The 16,501-nt window shown below is 39.1% G+C and overlaps 1 protein-coding gene across 4 annotated transcripts in view; it reads left to right on the top strand.

Moving 5' to 3' along the window:
- Positions 1-16,501, top strand: part of LOC148359176 (teneurin-2-like) — a 444,001-nt gene that overhangs the window by 404,786 nt on the left and 22,714 nt on the right. For all 4 annotated transcript variants that reach the window (XM_088344352.1, XM_088344353.1, XM_088344354.1 and 1 more), the window contains 8 exons: positions 356-499; positions 3,062-3,311; positions 4,829-4,849; positions 4,941-5,170; positions 8,626-8,780; positions 9,082-9,183; positions 12,946-13,119; positions 14,205-14,848. In XM_088344352.1, the coding sequence (XP_088200478.1) occupies positions 356-499; positions 3,062-3,311; positions 4,829-4,849; positions 4,941-5,170; positions 8,626-8,780; positions 9,082-9,183; positions 12,946-13,119; positions 14,205-14,848 (1,720 nt within the window). The remainder of the gene's footprint in view (positions 1-355; positions 500-3,061; positions 3,312-4,828; positions 4,850-4,940; positions 5,171-8,625; positions 8,781-9,081; positions 9,184-12,945; positions 13,120-14,204; positions 14,849-16,501) is intronic.

The raw sequence follows: 16,501 nt of genomic DNA on the forward strand, positions 1-16,501 counted from the left end.
CTCAACTCAGACCAAACTACTGTGTTGTTTATTCTTTCCACGCCAGATACTTACATTGTAATGCTGTGCAGATACTTTGTTTTCGAGACACTTTGCATGTCCTGTAATTTGAAAGTTCTCCCAATTAACACACTTTGAGATCGATTTAGCAGCATTTGAGAGTGTTATTAAGGTGTTAATACAGAGTTGTGCACAGGTGCTAACTAGCTTTGGTTTGTATTGTATATTAACACCATAATGAGCCTCAAGGGACAGCGGGGGATGCTTTATTTTTTATTTTTTCTGACTGATCCAGCACCTTTTTTCCCTTCTTTACTATATCCTTGATCCAGTTTTTTTTCTTCAACGTTTGCAGTGTCTGTGGGTTACGAATACGAGTCATGTGCCAGTCTTGTTCTGTGGGAGAAAAGGACGGCCGTTCTTCAAGGTTACGAACTGGATCCCACCAATCTCGGGGGCTGGTCATTGGACAAGCACCATATTCTCAACACACGAAGCAGTAAGTATGAAAGCACATTTAGGAATTAGCTTGTTTTCAGGTTGAAAATCAAGCGCACTTATCCTTAATTATATTTTTATTCATGCATTATTCATGATAGAGCATGCATATCATATTGTGTTAAGGAGTCGCTCTATCACACACTTAGGCAGTAAAAGGTGTACTTAAATAACATTTAATTTCAAGCACGGAGGTGAACTCATATTCATCTAAAGTTGCTAAACATTAAACATTACGCATCTCTTAATACAAACTGTAAAGATATGCACTTAACATTAAGTATCTGAGCTGATACCAGTCTTTTTTTTAATGTAGTGTCCCTTATAGTAACTTATACCAGTATTGGCTATATCCGTTTAATAAGCAGACATCTGTAATGTAATGTAATGTATGGTTAGTTGGCTATAAATAAATGAAATATTTAGGAAAAATAGAATATTGGAAATTAGAGGAATATGTTTTTTATGATATCGGTCAGTTTTTGTCAGAGAAATTGGAATGTATCAACACTATTAGCATGTGGTATCGGTATTAATGACTAGTCAAAATATGGTTATCATATTGGTCTGAAGAAAAATGATATTGAACATCCCCGCTTAAAAAGAGACCGCTACTGTGCTGTCAACAACGTCAAATAGTAAAACATTACTGCTTCCTAGTGGCAGAAATTGACCTTTTGAAAAAACATATTTTAGAATGTTTGTGTCTTATTTATTATTATTAGTTGGTTCCTCTTAGTGGTTAAAATAACTTTTTGATTTGACTGAAAAGAAAAACAAATCATCAACTATCATGTAACATTTTTTTAAGACTATATTTATTCTACATAACATGATTGTCCACCACCTTACTGCTAAGGGTATACCTAAAAATCAGATGTGAAGCTGGCTAAAAAGTGTTATTTTAAAGTGTCCATGGTTTGTATTCCTAACTGTTCTGTGTAGCACTCAAATATGGTTAGATTAAACACTACAGTGACATCTTCTGGTCAAATATTACACAGATTTCCTTTAAAAGTACAGTTCAACACATATTTTAAATATTAACTTTCAATAACTATGAGTTCCCATATAATACATGTGTCCATTAAATTAAAGATTTGACATCTGTTTTGGGTTTACATTTTATCCATATCAGTGTGAAAAAAAAGTGATAAAAACTAAATAATACAATTATTTTATCAATCTTTTTGATTAAATTGTAACTAATCATAAGATCAATTATGAAAGTATTTCATATTTTAATCACATGTCTTCCCCTAATATAAATAATATACAGAACGTATTTTGGCATTCATGGTTTATATCAGCTATATCAAAGTCAATGTCCGCGGGCCACAGTCAGCCCCGGAGTAATTTTTTTTCGCCCCCTTGAAATGATCTTGATTCATTATTGTATTATACACAAGTGTGTATTTTTTTACTGTACACAATTTCTTATTGCACTTTATTTTATTGTAGTTTATTGGATGGTATAAACTTGCTATTACTATTTTCTTTGAAGTGAGTTTTACCCATTTCTGCTAAAATCTGAAATATAAGCCACTGCTGGTGCCTGAATAATACAGGATTCTTTCATTTAATTTACATGTAAGAAGGATTTATACATGAAGGAAATGTGTCTTTTGTGCCTGTTGTAAATCAGAGATTACTGATATAAGTATTGGGAAAATAACTCTTTCTTCATCTGTTCGTATTGGAATAGATTTGTTAGCTTTTCAGCAGGTTCAATTGTTTGCTTCATTTTAAAATTGTTCAACATTGAAACAGTCTGACCCACAGCTTGTAGCTTTTTTTTTTTTTTTAAATCTGGCCCTTCTATTTGTTTGACTAGTAGTTTTAGCAATACTTCGTCTCCTCTCTATCACTTTGTCATGTGTGCAAAGGATGGGAGTGCTTAACATCATGCGACTGATAATGTGACTCTAAATGAAATATTATCAAATTGACCTTCTCAATTTTAGCCAGTACAGTACATTGTGTTTTTTCTGGGGTCGGTGGATGGGGTGTTTTTAGTCAATCTTGTGCAAAACCGAATTGAGTTTATTCATTGAACTTGCGCTTGCAGTTTTGAATCAGTTTTGCTCTGCTGTCCTAAACTTACAATACTACTATTGTTGGTTCGTTCCCTTTTCTCTGACAAAAACTAACTGACATTCTTAAGATATTACCACTTATTCCGAACATTGTAATTTTCCTCAATATTTTACAGAAATATTAATCTTAATGTTTTTGTCGCACTTTTCCATATATGTCAATGCCATTTTAATTCATATTTACTGCTGCGCTAGATTTTTCAGATTGACAGCTGCAGACACAGTTCACAAAGGAGTGTTTTAATCATGGCATGATGTGTTACTTTATTTTACTAGAAATTTCCCTGCTATTTTTTTTTAATCTATAAAATAGATGGGCTCATTTCTATGGTTGTTTAAGCACATGGCTTAAACTCCGGTGAGATTTGAGCAAAAACAAAATTGATTTTCTTCAAATTTGGGCCTGTGGCTATTATTCAGGTGTGCCCTGTACTCTGGAATTTACAGTATATCTCTTGCCCGTGAAGGTATTCTCCACAAGGGAAGTGGCGAAAACGTCTTTGTGACGGAGCAGCCTCCAGTCATCAGCAGCATTATGGGTAACGGTCGCAGACGCAGCATCTCCTGCCCAAGTTGCAACGGCCTCGCGGACGGCAACAAGCTTCTTGCGCCTGTTGCCCTCGCCATGGGCATCGATGGAAGCCTCTATGTTGGGGATCTCAACTTTGTACGCAGGGTTTTCCCATCCATGAACACGACTGGCATCCTAGAATTGAGGTAAGAAAAACCTTATGAAAAAGTTGCAACGAAAATACAAATACCGTATAATAATGTCGGCAATAAACTAAAATACATTTGCACAATATTTTAAAAATAAAGTTGGTTGTGCAAATGAAGTGTGAACAAAACTGTATTTAATTTGAACGTTGTCTATCTATATCTAGTGGGAGGAGTCAAAAACACACTCACATTCACCAAACATTCATTCCACTACGCTCTTCCCAACCTGACACCGTATATTAAATCTACGGCCCAACAAGGGGTGAGTTGCTGTACCATGCAACCCTTCATTAGCAGAGAGGCCCGACAGCATACACTGGTTTACCCCTTCCGCATCAGATGGTTTGATCCCACCTTGGCACCCAAGATGGCCTGCACGGATTAGCCAGTTCGAGCTGTGTCGATATCAGTCAATCTTATCTATTCTTCGCCATTCACATATATCCCTCGCACACACTCTTGCAAATTGACCAACCTCACATCCAGAGCACGTTTCACCCCATCCATCCAATCATACATAGATAGGCCCTCTTCTCATTGTATTCCCCACTACTTCTGCTCTATATGCTGTCTCAGTTAAACGGCCTTTATCCATTATTTTCATAAGTCCAAACCATCTCATGGTGTTATCATCAAGCCTCCCAGCAAGTTATCATTCCACACCAGATCTTCTCCTTACTTCCTCATTCCTTAACCTATCCAGTCGTGTTGATCCAAACATATTATGAAAACATCTTATTTCAAAGAAATTTAACCTATTAGGCGGAATTACTCTCAAACCCTATGCCTTTCTCACTGTTGGTACCACAACACCTTCATACTATCCTTGCTTTACTTATCTCTTGCCCTTCTACCAACAGCCTGCCATTCTGATCTTTCACTCTCTCCTTTTGACCAGTCTCCCCCCTCCTTATCCTATTCACTTCCTTCCAAAGCATCTCTATATTCTCCTCAAAACTCAGTAAACTTCCTACCCCATTATTTTTCACTCTTTTTTTACATCTCTTACCACTCGCTTTACACAATTTCTTTTCATTCTATACAGCTCATGTAATTCCTGATCATCACTCTGCAACCATTCCTCAAAGCCTTTCTCTTTTCCTTTTCTTTTAAATTTTCCCCAAATGCAACTCTCACATTCTCATTATACCACTCACTACCCTTTCTTGTACCTCCACCATCCTTGCGTATTCCTCATACCTAAACTGTGCTGCGCTTCAAGCATGTCTTCAGACATTCCCATTCTACTTCCACTTCCTCTACAAATTTCTTGATATTAATATTTGGATCGATCCACACACCCTTAGTCATGAGCAGTGAGCGGTCTCTAGTGGTAGCCTTTGGGACTGCTCCTGAACTGAATTTTCCTATGTATAGCAAGCAAGGTTTTTTTTTTCTTTTTTAAAACATTATCAAAATGTTCATGTTTAGAGGTGCTCAATAAGAAGGTACCACTGTATCTGTTATATGATTTTCAACATTAACCTTTCCTTTGATCTGTTTTCTTTTTGAAGGAACAAAGATTTTAGACACAGGTGAGACGGATTTGTCAGATAATAATAATATCTGAAATGAAATGTCAAATCAATCTATTTCTGTTTTTTTTTTAATTTCCTGTCCCCACAGTAACAATCCCACCAATAAGTACTTCCTGGCGGTTGATCCATTATCTGGGGCTTTGTTCATTTCTGACACCAACTCCCGCCGAATTTATAGAGTTCGATCATTAACGGGCGGCCGCCTGCTGTCCGACAATGCCGAGGTTGTGGCCGGGACCGGAGAACAGTGCTTACCATTTGATGAACGCTGTGGAGACGGAGGCAAGGCTACCGAAGCTACACTCATGAGCCCGAAAGGTGAGCAGCTCAGCGGAGGCGCAATGAGCCCATGTGGTGCCGGAAAACGGTATATTTAGTCATGATTACAGGCCCGTCATTACATTCATTTATTCTGATTGATCTCATTCTTCGGATTTGTATGTAATCAAGTGATGAATGAGGATAACTGCGGGTAATGGTTTTCATTATTTTCACTTTAGCAAAGGCGTTTATTCATGCCAGCTACTGTGTCGATCATTTCGGAGCACAATATGTGGAGACGTTTGCAATTTTTCGTTACCTCTGTAGCGGATGTCGATTTTGTTTGTGAGTGTTAGCACCATTGGCGTAACTAGCCCGTGCTTAAGCACCCCTATATCCACCCAAGCGTTCCCAAGAATTATAGCATTTCCAAAACTCTCACAGGAAAGGCAATAAATAAGAAATTTTAAAAAATTTAAACCAAACGAAGGTTTTAACTATGTAGCCTTCAAAAGACTCCACTGCCATGAAATGGTTCGATCCATTTGAATCCTAGCTCCGCTCTTCCTTCTTTTGCTCGGCCATTGTCATTTGCTGCATAGGGCCGGAGTCTGTTGGAGCTCCGGTGCAGTAAGGTGAGAGTATGTTACACCGTACAGTGATTATGTTGAACAACTATTTTACCAACCAATAAAATTACATACTTATCATCAGTAGATATTAGTCCTCATTTTAGCTGCATTGTATCAAAAGCAACAATGTTCAGCCTAGCTTAATTGTTGCGTGTAATGAATGAGTAAAAACTGGAAACATGATTGGCTGATACTGACAATAATGTAAACAGTTCATAATAGTCAAAACAATGAACAACAGTGCGCAATAAAATTAAAAATAATAAACTGGCATTCTATGCAATCTCATTTGCAGATGTCCAATGTTAAAAAACCTTATCACGTAACTTATTACTAATTGAACTGGTGAAATACTACTTGATAGTCATTGAGACAATGTTTAAAGGATGCTCTCTTGTTTTAAAAAAAAAAAAATCTCTTGAACTAAGAAGGTAGAAGACAGAAGCAGGCCATAAATCAGGTTAATGAAAAGCTTGATCCTGTCACGGAATCATTTAAGTGGATTATTGGGAAAGTGACACCAAACTGTCAAGGGTGTCTTACCGCCACAGTTCCGCACAGTGACACTATCGTGTGACGCAAGTACGATGATGGCTTCACAGGAGTGTTTGTGTTTGTTACAGCTGAGCTAAAAACGGAGAGCGAGTCAGTCTAACCTTGTTCCTGTGATAGTGTTTGTTCTCTTTCTGTCACTATCTTTATTTGAATTTGTTGTGTGCCCTTTGTCCTCATCCGTTTTCAAGTGTGCCTGGAAGTTGTTTGAAAGCTTGCTGCCTGTTCAACATGCAAGGCTAAAACAGCGAGCATAGGTTAGAAATGGAATAAGGAAAAGTGGGACAAATTGGATAAAAAGAATATAGGCTGGGAATCAGTTTGAAAAGCGGATGGCAGGAAAAGAGCCTTGTGCAGTCGCAAATTGTCTATGGGGGATATATTCGGCTCACTTCCTCAATTGATGACTAATCCCAAAAGTAACACTTTTTAAAAAGTTGAGGACCCGCTCAGTCACAGAATCACTTTCCTCTTTTTCATCCGAAGAGAAATTGTAAGAATAAGCATTCCAGGCTGCTATCCCTTTTTTGCAGGTCTGAGAAAATACATTTTAATTGACTTGAGATGTCTAAAAAGCAGTGTTGGCCATGTTACTGATACTCAGTTACTAGTTACTTAAGTTAAAAAGTAATTCAGTTACCCTCCAGATTGCTGACGCCAAAAAGTAGCATGTTACTTTGAAAATAACTATCTGGTCTAGTCTCATAGAAGCCGACCCCCTAAATCTGCTTTAAAATAGCCTCACAATAAAAGAAATAGAAGAAAACATTCACACCTACCTTAGGAAGCAATGCTGCCCTTATTTCTTGGCTCGAGCAATCTTGAGACCTCGCAAACAAACACTTAGCCGAGATACTCCATATCCATTTGGTCTCCAGGCTTTAAACCACTTGAAGATCTCAATTTCTAGGTACAGTCTAAGACATTTCATTTTTTCTCCAGGCATGGTGTATCGCTAAATAAATCTTACAAATAAAAGTACCAAAATTCACTTTTACCGTAAATTCAATGCTCATGTTTTCCCCATTTATTTCCCGATGGTTTGTTGTTCCAAGAATAGCCATGCCCCCATCCCATCGTGCTGCCTTCCGTTTGCTACGTGTGACACATAACCAAGTATGCACCTATAGGCAGACAGTATTTTATTTTATACTTGTAATTTGGGCTTAGATGCAAATGTATATAGGAAGAAGAATATGTCCATTAGGATAATTTTAGTGTCTGTGCTTTGGAGACTGTGCTACCGTAGCTGGATTCAGCTCTACTTGTAGGTTAATATAAAGATGCCCAACCTTTAAAGCAGCGGTCAAGACCGTATGGTTCGTGAACCATGAATGGGTTTTTTCCATCGGTTCATCTGGCTCATAGATAAAATAAGGGTGACGCCTATCTTCTCGTTGTCATTTCAATTGATGTATACGCAAAGATGTAACAACGCTACATGTGCTTGGTTCAGTCCAGAATATGTAAGGCATAGTCATAATACATTTTACGGTCACAGTGTGTTTTTTAGTTGTTGTTTTTTTTTTACAGTGGTATTCCAACAGACGCGTTTTGGCTGTACATATTTATGGAATCCTGTATATAGAAGCACATTAAACATTGTGTGTTCACTGTTGAGACTCTTTACGATGAAAACCCACAGAAGAAACAGTAAATACCTGAAACCGCCAGCCAAACACCCAGAGCAATATGTTAGGTTGAGCAGTAGGACAAATCCCTGCACACTTAGCGCACTCCCCTAAATACATCCATATCTTCTCGTTTGCAGTATTTAGATTTTTAGAAAAAAATGAGAGTCAAAATGAGCCTCAACGATATTGAGTAAATGAGACTAATTTTAAGTGGTAGATTTGTTGATAGGGGACAAAAGCTCTGGCTTTATTATTATTTCATAGACTTTATGAAATCGTCATATGTCACACAGTGAAGAATTTGCTTTAGTCTGGACAGCGGGTTTGGCGGTTTTGTTGAATTTTGTGTTATAAATTATGGTGTGGCTCTCTCAAAAAAGAATCTAGATATTTTGCTTTTGTGGCTCTTTGGCTAAAAAAAAATCCCCAGCCCTGCTTTAGAGACTTGTATATAGAGTTGTATGTGACACTGTGAATGATACAAGAATAATCAGTAATCAGAGAATACTGGGATTGTTTTTTTTTCACTTATAAAGTAACACAGTAACACACCATGAAGTATCAACACCAGAGTTACAAAATTTAATCAATACAGTAACGTGTTATAGCACTCGTTACTGAGTAAAGTAATTGCACGCCAGGAACCCAACAGTGGTCTGAAACCAGTCTGAAATATGTTTACTGTTTTTTGCAGGTATCGCCGTGGACAAAAATGGCCTCATGTACTTCGTGGATGCCACAATGATCCGCAAGGTGGACCAAAACGGTATAATCTCTACTTTATTGGGAGCCAATGATCTGACTGCCGTGCGGCCGCTGAGCTGTGACGCCAGCATGGATGTGAGCCAGGTGAGAGAGTCGCTCACAAGTGGGCGAAAATGCGAAAGGCAATGACATGATGAATGATGATATAACAGCTTTGTGAGTGCTGAGCTATGACAATTGTATGGACCACGGCCAACCGTCCGGTAGGGGACAATCTGATTTAGGGACCCTTAAAGAGTCTGTGGATAAATGACTGGATCAAAAGAGACTGACGACGGCACTTACTTTCAAAAATAAAAAGGAGGGCTTGGCCTCTTTTCAAATAGACAGCATTAACATGCACTGTACTGTAGATTATCTGACATTAAGTGTTTTTGCACAATAGGTACGCCTGGAATGGCCTACGGACTTAGCGGTGAACCCGATGGACAACTCACTCTATGTACTAGAGAACAACGTTATTCTGCGCATCACTGAGAACCATCAGGTTTGTTCACAAACCTTTTTCTTCAATTTTGCTGTTTATTCTCTTGGACCAGTATATTGAAGATATATTTGACTGCAATACAAGGTATAGGTCACTCTTGAAATGCTGCTTGACTTACTATTTATTCAGCTTTCCCAAAGGAAATAATGAGAATCCGGGGTCAAACAAACCTAACTGATATTTGTTTACTGTGCGGACATTTTTTAGATTAAGGGCCATATTTTTCATGAAAATTGCAGTCCGCACAAAGATTTAAGATATATATATATATATATATATATATATATATATATATATATATATATATATATATATATATATATATATATATATATATATATATATATATAAAATCAACCATCCATTGTCTTCCGCTCGGTTAGGATTGCGGGACGCGGGGGCAGCAGCCTCAACAGGCAAGCCCAGACTTTCCTATCCCCAGTCACTTCCTCCAGCTCATCCGACGGGATCTTGAGGCGTTCCCAGGACAGCCTAGAGACATAGTCTCTCTAGGGTATCCTGGGTCACCCCGGATGACAGAGCTTCTCACCTTATTTATAAGGGAAAGCCCAGCCAACCTGCGAGGAAACTCATTTCAGCCACTTGTACCTGGGATTGTGTTCTTTCGGTCATAACCCACAGTCCATGACTATAAGTAAGGGTAGGAATGTAGATCGAACGGTAGATCGAGAGCTTTGCCTTTCGGCACAGCTACCTCTTCACCACGACGGACCGGTACAGGGTCCGCATGACGGCAGACGCCGCACCGACCCGTCATTCGATCTCTCGTTCCATCCTAGTCTCACTCGTGAACAAGACCCCAAGATACTTGATTCCTCCACTTGGGGAAAGATCTCATCCCCAAACCGGAGGGAGTATGCCACCCTTTTCTGGCTGAGTACCATGGTCTCGGACTTAGAGGTGCTGATCCTCATTCCGGCTGGGATCAGCATTTTCACTCGGCTGCGAATCGCTCCAGAGAGAGCTGAAGATCACAGCCTGAGGAAGCCAACAGTACCACATCATCTGCAAAAAGCAGTGATGCAATGCTGAAGCCCCCAAACTGGATTCCTTCGCCACCAAGGCTGTGCCTAGAAATTCTGTCCAAAAAAGTTATGAACAGAATCGGTGATAAAGAGCAGCTCTGGCGGAGTCCAACACTCTCCGAAAACGAATACGACTCACTGCCGGCAAAGCGGACCAGGCTCTGGCACCGGGCATACAGGGACTGCACAGCTCGGATAAGACTGCTCCCAAAGCACCCCTCACAGGGCCTCCCGAGAAACACGGTCGAATGCCTTCTCCAAGTCCACCAAACACATGTAGACCGTGTAGGCAAACTCCCATGCACCCTCAAGGCCCCTGCAGGGTGTAGAGCTGGTCCAGTGTGGCACGGCCGGGACAAAAACCACACTGCTCTACTTGAATCCGAGATCCAGGTCTCAAAGTCATTGCCCACGAGAGCATTGAAGTCTCCCAGCAGTACGAGGGAGTACGCAAGGGGCGCGGTCTCAAGCACACCCTCCAAGTACTCCAAGAGGGTGGGTACTCTGAACTGCTATTTGGTGTATAAGCACAAACAACAGTCATTTTTGTTCACCGTAGCTCAGGAGGTCATATAGTCCTGTAATTCTTTTTTATTTTACTATATTTTTAACTAGTTTTGGGAGGTTTACTATGTTTTTTAGTTTTTTTTTTTAAGTAACAAAAAGAATAACTGATGAGTAAAGATATATATATATATATATATATATATTCGATTTATTATTTTATGTCGTCCTTAAACAGAATAAATGGTTGAATATATCGTAGTACCTCTTGAGCAGATAACTCTAAGTCATTATAGTATATATATATATATATATATATATATATATATATATATATATAAATAGAATGTGTAGAATTTGTCCAGACCTACAAATACCTAGGTGTGCAGCTGGACAATAAACTGGACTGCCTCTCGTCTTAATAAACTGGTGAGGAAAGCGGGCTCTGTCGTGGGCACAGAGCTGGACAGCCTGACAACTGTAGCTGAGAGACGGGCACTGAAAAAGCTGCGGTCAATCATGGACAATTCATCACATCCACTACACAGCATCATCTCCAAACGGAAGAGCAGCTTCAGCGACAGACTGCTGTCACAGTCTTGTTCCACGGACAGACTGAGGAGATAATTTATTCCTCATGCCATGAGGCTCTTTAACTCCACCTGGGGTAGTAAAAGCCCACATTAAACCACACCCCCACATTGCATATTACCCTATTTTTATTACAGTGTGTATTTTATGTAGCATTATTTATATACTCTATATCAACACGTTACATTTATGTATCATATTCCTTTTACTGTATTATTGTTTTATTTTTAAAACAAGGATACTGCTGGAAGTGTGAATTTCCCTACGGGGATGAATACAGTATCCATCTATCCATCTATATATATATATATATATATATATATATATATATTTATATACAGTAATCCCTCGGTTATCGCGGTTAATGGGGACAAAAACCACCCGCGAAAAGTGAAAATCCGCGAAGTAGCGACGCCCCTTCAATTTTTTTAATTTATTTTTTTTTTTATCTTTTTTTGATCCGCGAAGCTCTGAACCTGCGAATGTGGAACCGCAAAGTAGCGAGGTACCACTGTATATATACATATATATACTGTGTATATATATATATATATATATACTGTGTATATATATATATATATATATATATATATATATATATATATATATGTATATATATATATATATATATATATATATATATATATATATATATATATATATATATATATATATATATATATACAGTATGTATCTGATGGATGAACGTTAGTTATTCGACTCATTACTGGAAGAAGGCAAAGATACTTACATTGGCAGGCTTTTTTTTTAATTAAGCAATTTTCAGCAGCACAATACACAAGGTCTAACAGCACATTGGTTGAAAAACAATGCACTAGATAGCCCCCTCATTATCGTGAGTCCAAAAAAGAACATGGTTTTTATCACCAAATTGCAAAATGCACTAATGAAAAATGCCACCAATTCAAGAAAAGAAAAGCATAAACAGTTTGCGCTCCTCTACTGCAAGAGGTTGCAGGGATAAATTTAAAATTACTATTATTGCAGCCTATAAAAAGCAACTTTTGTCACACCATTTTAACCATGCGGCTTACGCAGAATTGCGGCTAATCTATGCATTTTTGTAACGGCTGCCAGGGGCTCTCAAGCTGAAAAGTTATAGTAAGAAAGGTGGTGTCGAAAAAGACGTAATAAACGAAATAACCAGGTTAAACCAATTCACGTACAGTATTCGCTTTTCACGTATATGCAGCTTTCAAATTAAAAGCAATCGAACTGGCCGATAAAGAAGGAAACAGATGCATATAAACTTTGCAATGATAAATCGATATTGAGGTGCTGAAAACGGCAGTGAGAAGAACTGTAGCAATGTAAGAAGTCAACAAAAGCTTTTAAGGGTAACAATAGCAGGTGGCCCGAAAACAAACTGATTCTTGAAGGTCGTGCGAACCAGTAAAAGCAGAGTGCAAGGTGTTTTTTCCTTTAGGAAATGCATTGATTGTGTCTTAGAGTTGAGCGCTACTTATACGCCAGAAATTACAGTAATATCTATTGTGCATGACCTCTCTAGCTCCACATCACTGAACAATTGGATTGAATGAATTTCTACAGTTCGTGTACCAGGTGTATTTTAAAAAGATTGTGATTGTTGTTCTTTTAGGTGAGCATCATTGCAGGTCGGCCCATGCATTGCCAAGTGCCGGGGATCGACTACAGCCTCAGCAAACTGGCAATCCACGCTGCTCTGGAGAGCGCCACGGCCATTACCCTTTCCCACAACGGCGTTCTCTACATCGCTGAGACGGATGAGAAAAAGATTAATCGCGTTCGACAGGTACGTCAGGACGATGGAAGACCAATCTTGCAACATGTATTAATAAATAAATTCCTACAAATGTGTGCCATATAAATAAATGAACACATAAATAAATCATGTATTACCTAAATAGGCGGTATCATGCAATTTATTCTTACATTTATGCTTTTTGTCATTTATTTTTCTTTGGGTCATTTATTTTATTATTTATCATGTCATGTATTTTGTCGTGTATTTCACACCTAAGGACAATTTGTACCGGCCAATCAACCCGACATGCATGTTTTTTGACTGTAGTGCATTGTGTGCTTTGAAGAAAACAGAGAGTCCGGAGGAAACCCGTGTAAGCACGGGGAGAACATGCAAACTCCGCACAGGAAGGCTGGTAGCTGGATTTGATGACCTCAGAACTGTGCCACGGATGCTCTGACCACTCAGCTGCCGTGCCGCCCTTGAATTGCAAAATACACAACAAAATACATGACAAATTAAACAACAAAATACACAACAAAATAAATCACAAGATAGACAACAAATTATGCAAACAAAATATGTGTTGCAATATATGAGAAAATACACTGTTAAATATGCAACTAAATACACAACAAAATACATGACAAAATGAATTAGAAAATACACGATAGAACACATGATGAATAACAAGACAAAATACATAACAAAGTAAATTCAAATGTAAATGACAAAATACACAACAAAATACATGACTAAATATATCCAAAATTACACGACAAAATAAATGACAAAATACACACTAAAATACATAACAAAATACAGGACAAAATTTGTGGCAAGATGAACGAAATAGACACCAAATAAATAGTGAAATAAATACATGACAGAAGATGTACAAAATGGTTAATTAAATGAATTAATTGCATTTATGTCACATATCTTTGTATTACACGATTTATGTGTGTGTTCATTCATATGTATGGCATATTTGCGTATGTATTTGTTGATACATTCATTTCTACATACGGCAGGACTGGTCCTCCATTCACGAGTGATTTGTCCTTATTTTGTCAACAGTTTTATTTAAATCATTGTGAAACTGCAACCTCTTCTTCATGGGTTTCTTTCAGGTCAGCACAAGTGGCGAAATCTCCCTGCTGGCCGGAGCTGCCTCCGACTGTGACTGCAAAAATGACGTCAACTGCAACTGCTTCTACGGCGATGACGGGTACGCCCCGGACGGCGGCTTAAACTCTCCAACCTCTTTGGCCGTATCCCCGGACGGGACACTTTTCATCGCGGACCTCAACAACATCCGAATCCGAGCTGTCCGAGCGAATCGGCCCGGACATGCCGTCTCCGGAGCGGCCTACGGAGGATCCGTTGGGGCGCGGTACGAGGTGGCGTCCCCCAGGGAACAAGAACTGTATGTTTTCAACCGAGAAGGGCTCCACGTCCAAACTATTAGCCTGGTGACCGGAGAGCCACTTTATAACTTCACGTATGGACCCGGCGGCGAACTGGCGAGCCTGGTAGACAATTGCAATAACACTGTGAAAGTGAGGAGGGAGGGCCTGGGTCAGGTTGGCGGAGCCGGATTGCTTCGATTGGTGCTTTTACCGGAGAATCAAGTGGTGACCTTGGGACTGGATCTGAGTGGAGGACTCCGAAGTGTGTCTGCCATGGGCCAAGAGGTGGCGCTTATGGGTTACAGTGGCAATACAGGCCTTCTCGCTACCAAAGCTGACGAGACGGGATGGACCACCTTTTACCAGTGAGTATGATTTTATATGGGGTTTTTTTCTTGTCATATGTATTTTTATGAAACCTACAAGTACCTCCATACCCACAGCAAAAAATATATTCAGGGATGTCTCCGAAAATGTGAATGCAGTGAACCCTCGTTTATTGCAAGGGTTACGTTCCAAAAAAGAACCAGTGATAGGTGAAACCCGCAATGGAGAAACCTTTATTTATTTACACACTAAAACTAAAAGACAAACCCAAATTACAGACTCAAGTATTATTTTGACAAATAAAAATTATGTACTCCATATATTTAATTATTTTTACAAATAACTTGTGTATTTTCAAATTATAATTCTAATAATAATATTGACGCTTCATTGAACAACGATAATATGGACACAATCCAATTTACTTCACATGATACTTTTCCGCCATCATGTGGACATTATGGAAAACTGCGTTTACTTTTCTGTCTACAGCTGTGGACCAAAAAAAAAAAAAAAGTTCCTCAAGGCACGAATGAAATGAAATGATCTGCATTTATATAGCGATTTTCAAGTCAATGAGTTCCCAAAGCGCTTTACAATGTGCTCCACATTTCCCAATAGCGGCCTTGCAGCCATGTAAGGCGCTAACCTGCTTATTGGGGGTATTAGGGATTCAGTGTCTTACCCAAGGACACTTCGACATGTAACACGGACGAGCCGGCATTCGAACTGGGATCCCTTGATCCCAAGACGAGCGCCCTACCTCCTGAGCTAAAGTAGTGCATTACAGTAATCGAGACGGGAGGTAACAAACGCGTGAATTATGATTTCCGCATCCGACTGAGAAAGTATAGGACGAATTTTAAGCAATGTTACGGAGATGGAAGAAAGCGGTTCTAGTAATTTTCTTCACATGTGTTTGAAAGGACAGATCGGGGTCGAAAATGACACCTAAATTTTTAAGTGAGTCGCTCTGTGTGATGTGGCAATTGTCGATGTTCACAGCGGTTTTAGAGAATAAGTCACGGGACTTAGATGGACCAATAACTAACATTTCAGTCTTTTCAGAGTTAAGACGCAGGAAATTGAGTGACATCCACTCTTATCTCAGTGAGGCAGGCCTCCAAATTTCCACAGTTTAGTGTGGCAGATTCCTCCATCGGGAGATAGAGTTGAGTGTCATCTGCGTAGCAATGGAAACTGATATTATACTTGCGAATAATATCACCTAGTGGAAGCATATAAATGCTGAAGAGAAGGGGGCCAAGCACTGAGCCCTGCGGAACACCACAGGGTAACACTAAATGGCTCAGATGTCAATTCGCCATATTTAACGCAGTGTGTCCTATCTGAGAGGTAGGATCTGAACCATAAGAGGACGTTTCCTGAGAGACCAATCCATTTTTCCAACCGTTCTAGCAATGTGTTATGTTTGCCCCTTTTGCAGAAACCATATATGTTTTCCATTGTCAAAATAAATCCAGGGAGCCACTAGGGAGCGCCAAAAACCCGAATGTGGCTCTAGAGCAAGTTTAGCGGGTGGTGAAGTTCAACTTTATTGACGATGAAAGCATCTTCCTATTCCTTTTGGTGCTTTTGTCGGTTTAGAGCGTATTGTTCACATGACGGATTTTAGAGAAATTCTAAATTCAAAAAGATTTGCATACATAATGTAAGTTCGTCAAGCAGTT

This window comes from Urocampus carinirostris, chromosome 9 (genome assembly GCF_059441175.1).
Source record: "Urocampus carinirostris isolate Australia breed hairy pipefish chromosome 9, RoL_Ucar_1.0, whole genome shotgun sequence".
Lineage (NCBI taxonomy): Eukaryota > Metazoa > Chordata > Actinopteri > Syngnathiformes > Syngnathidae > Urocampus > Urocampus carinirostris.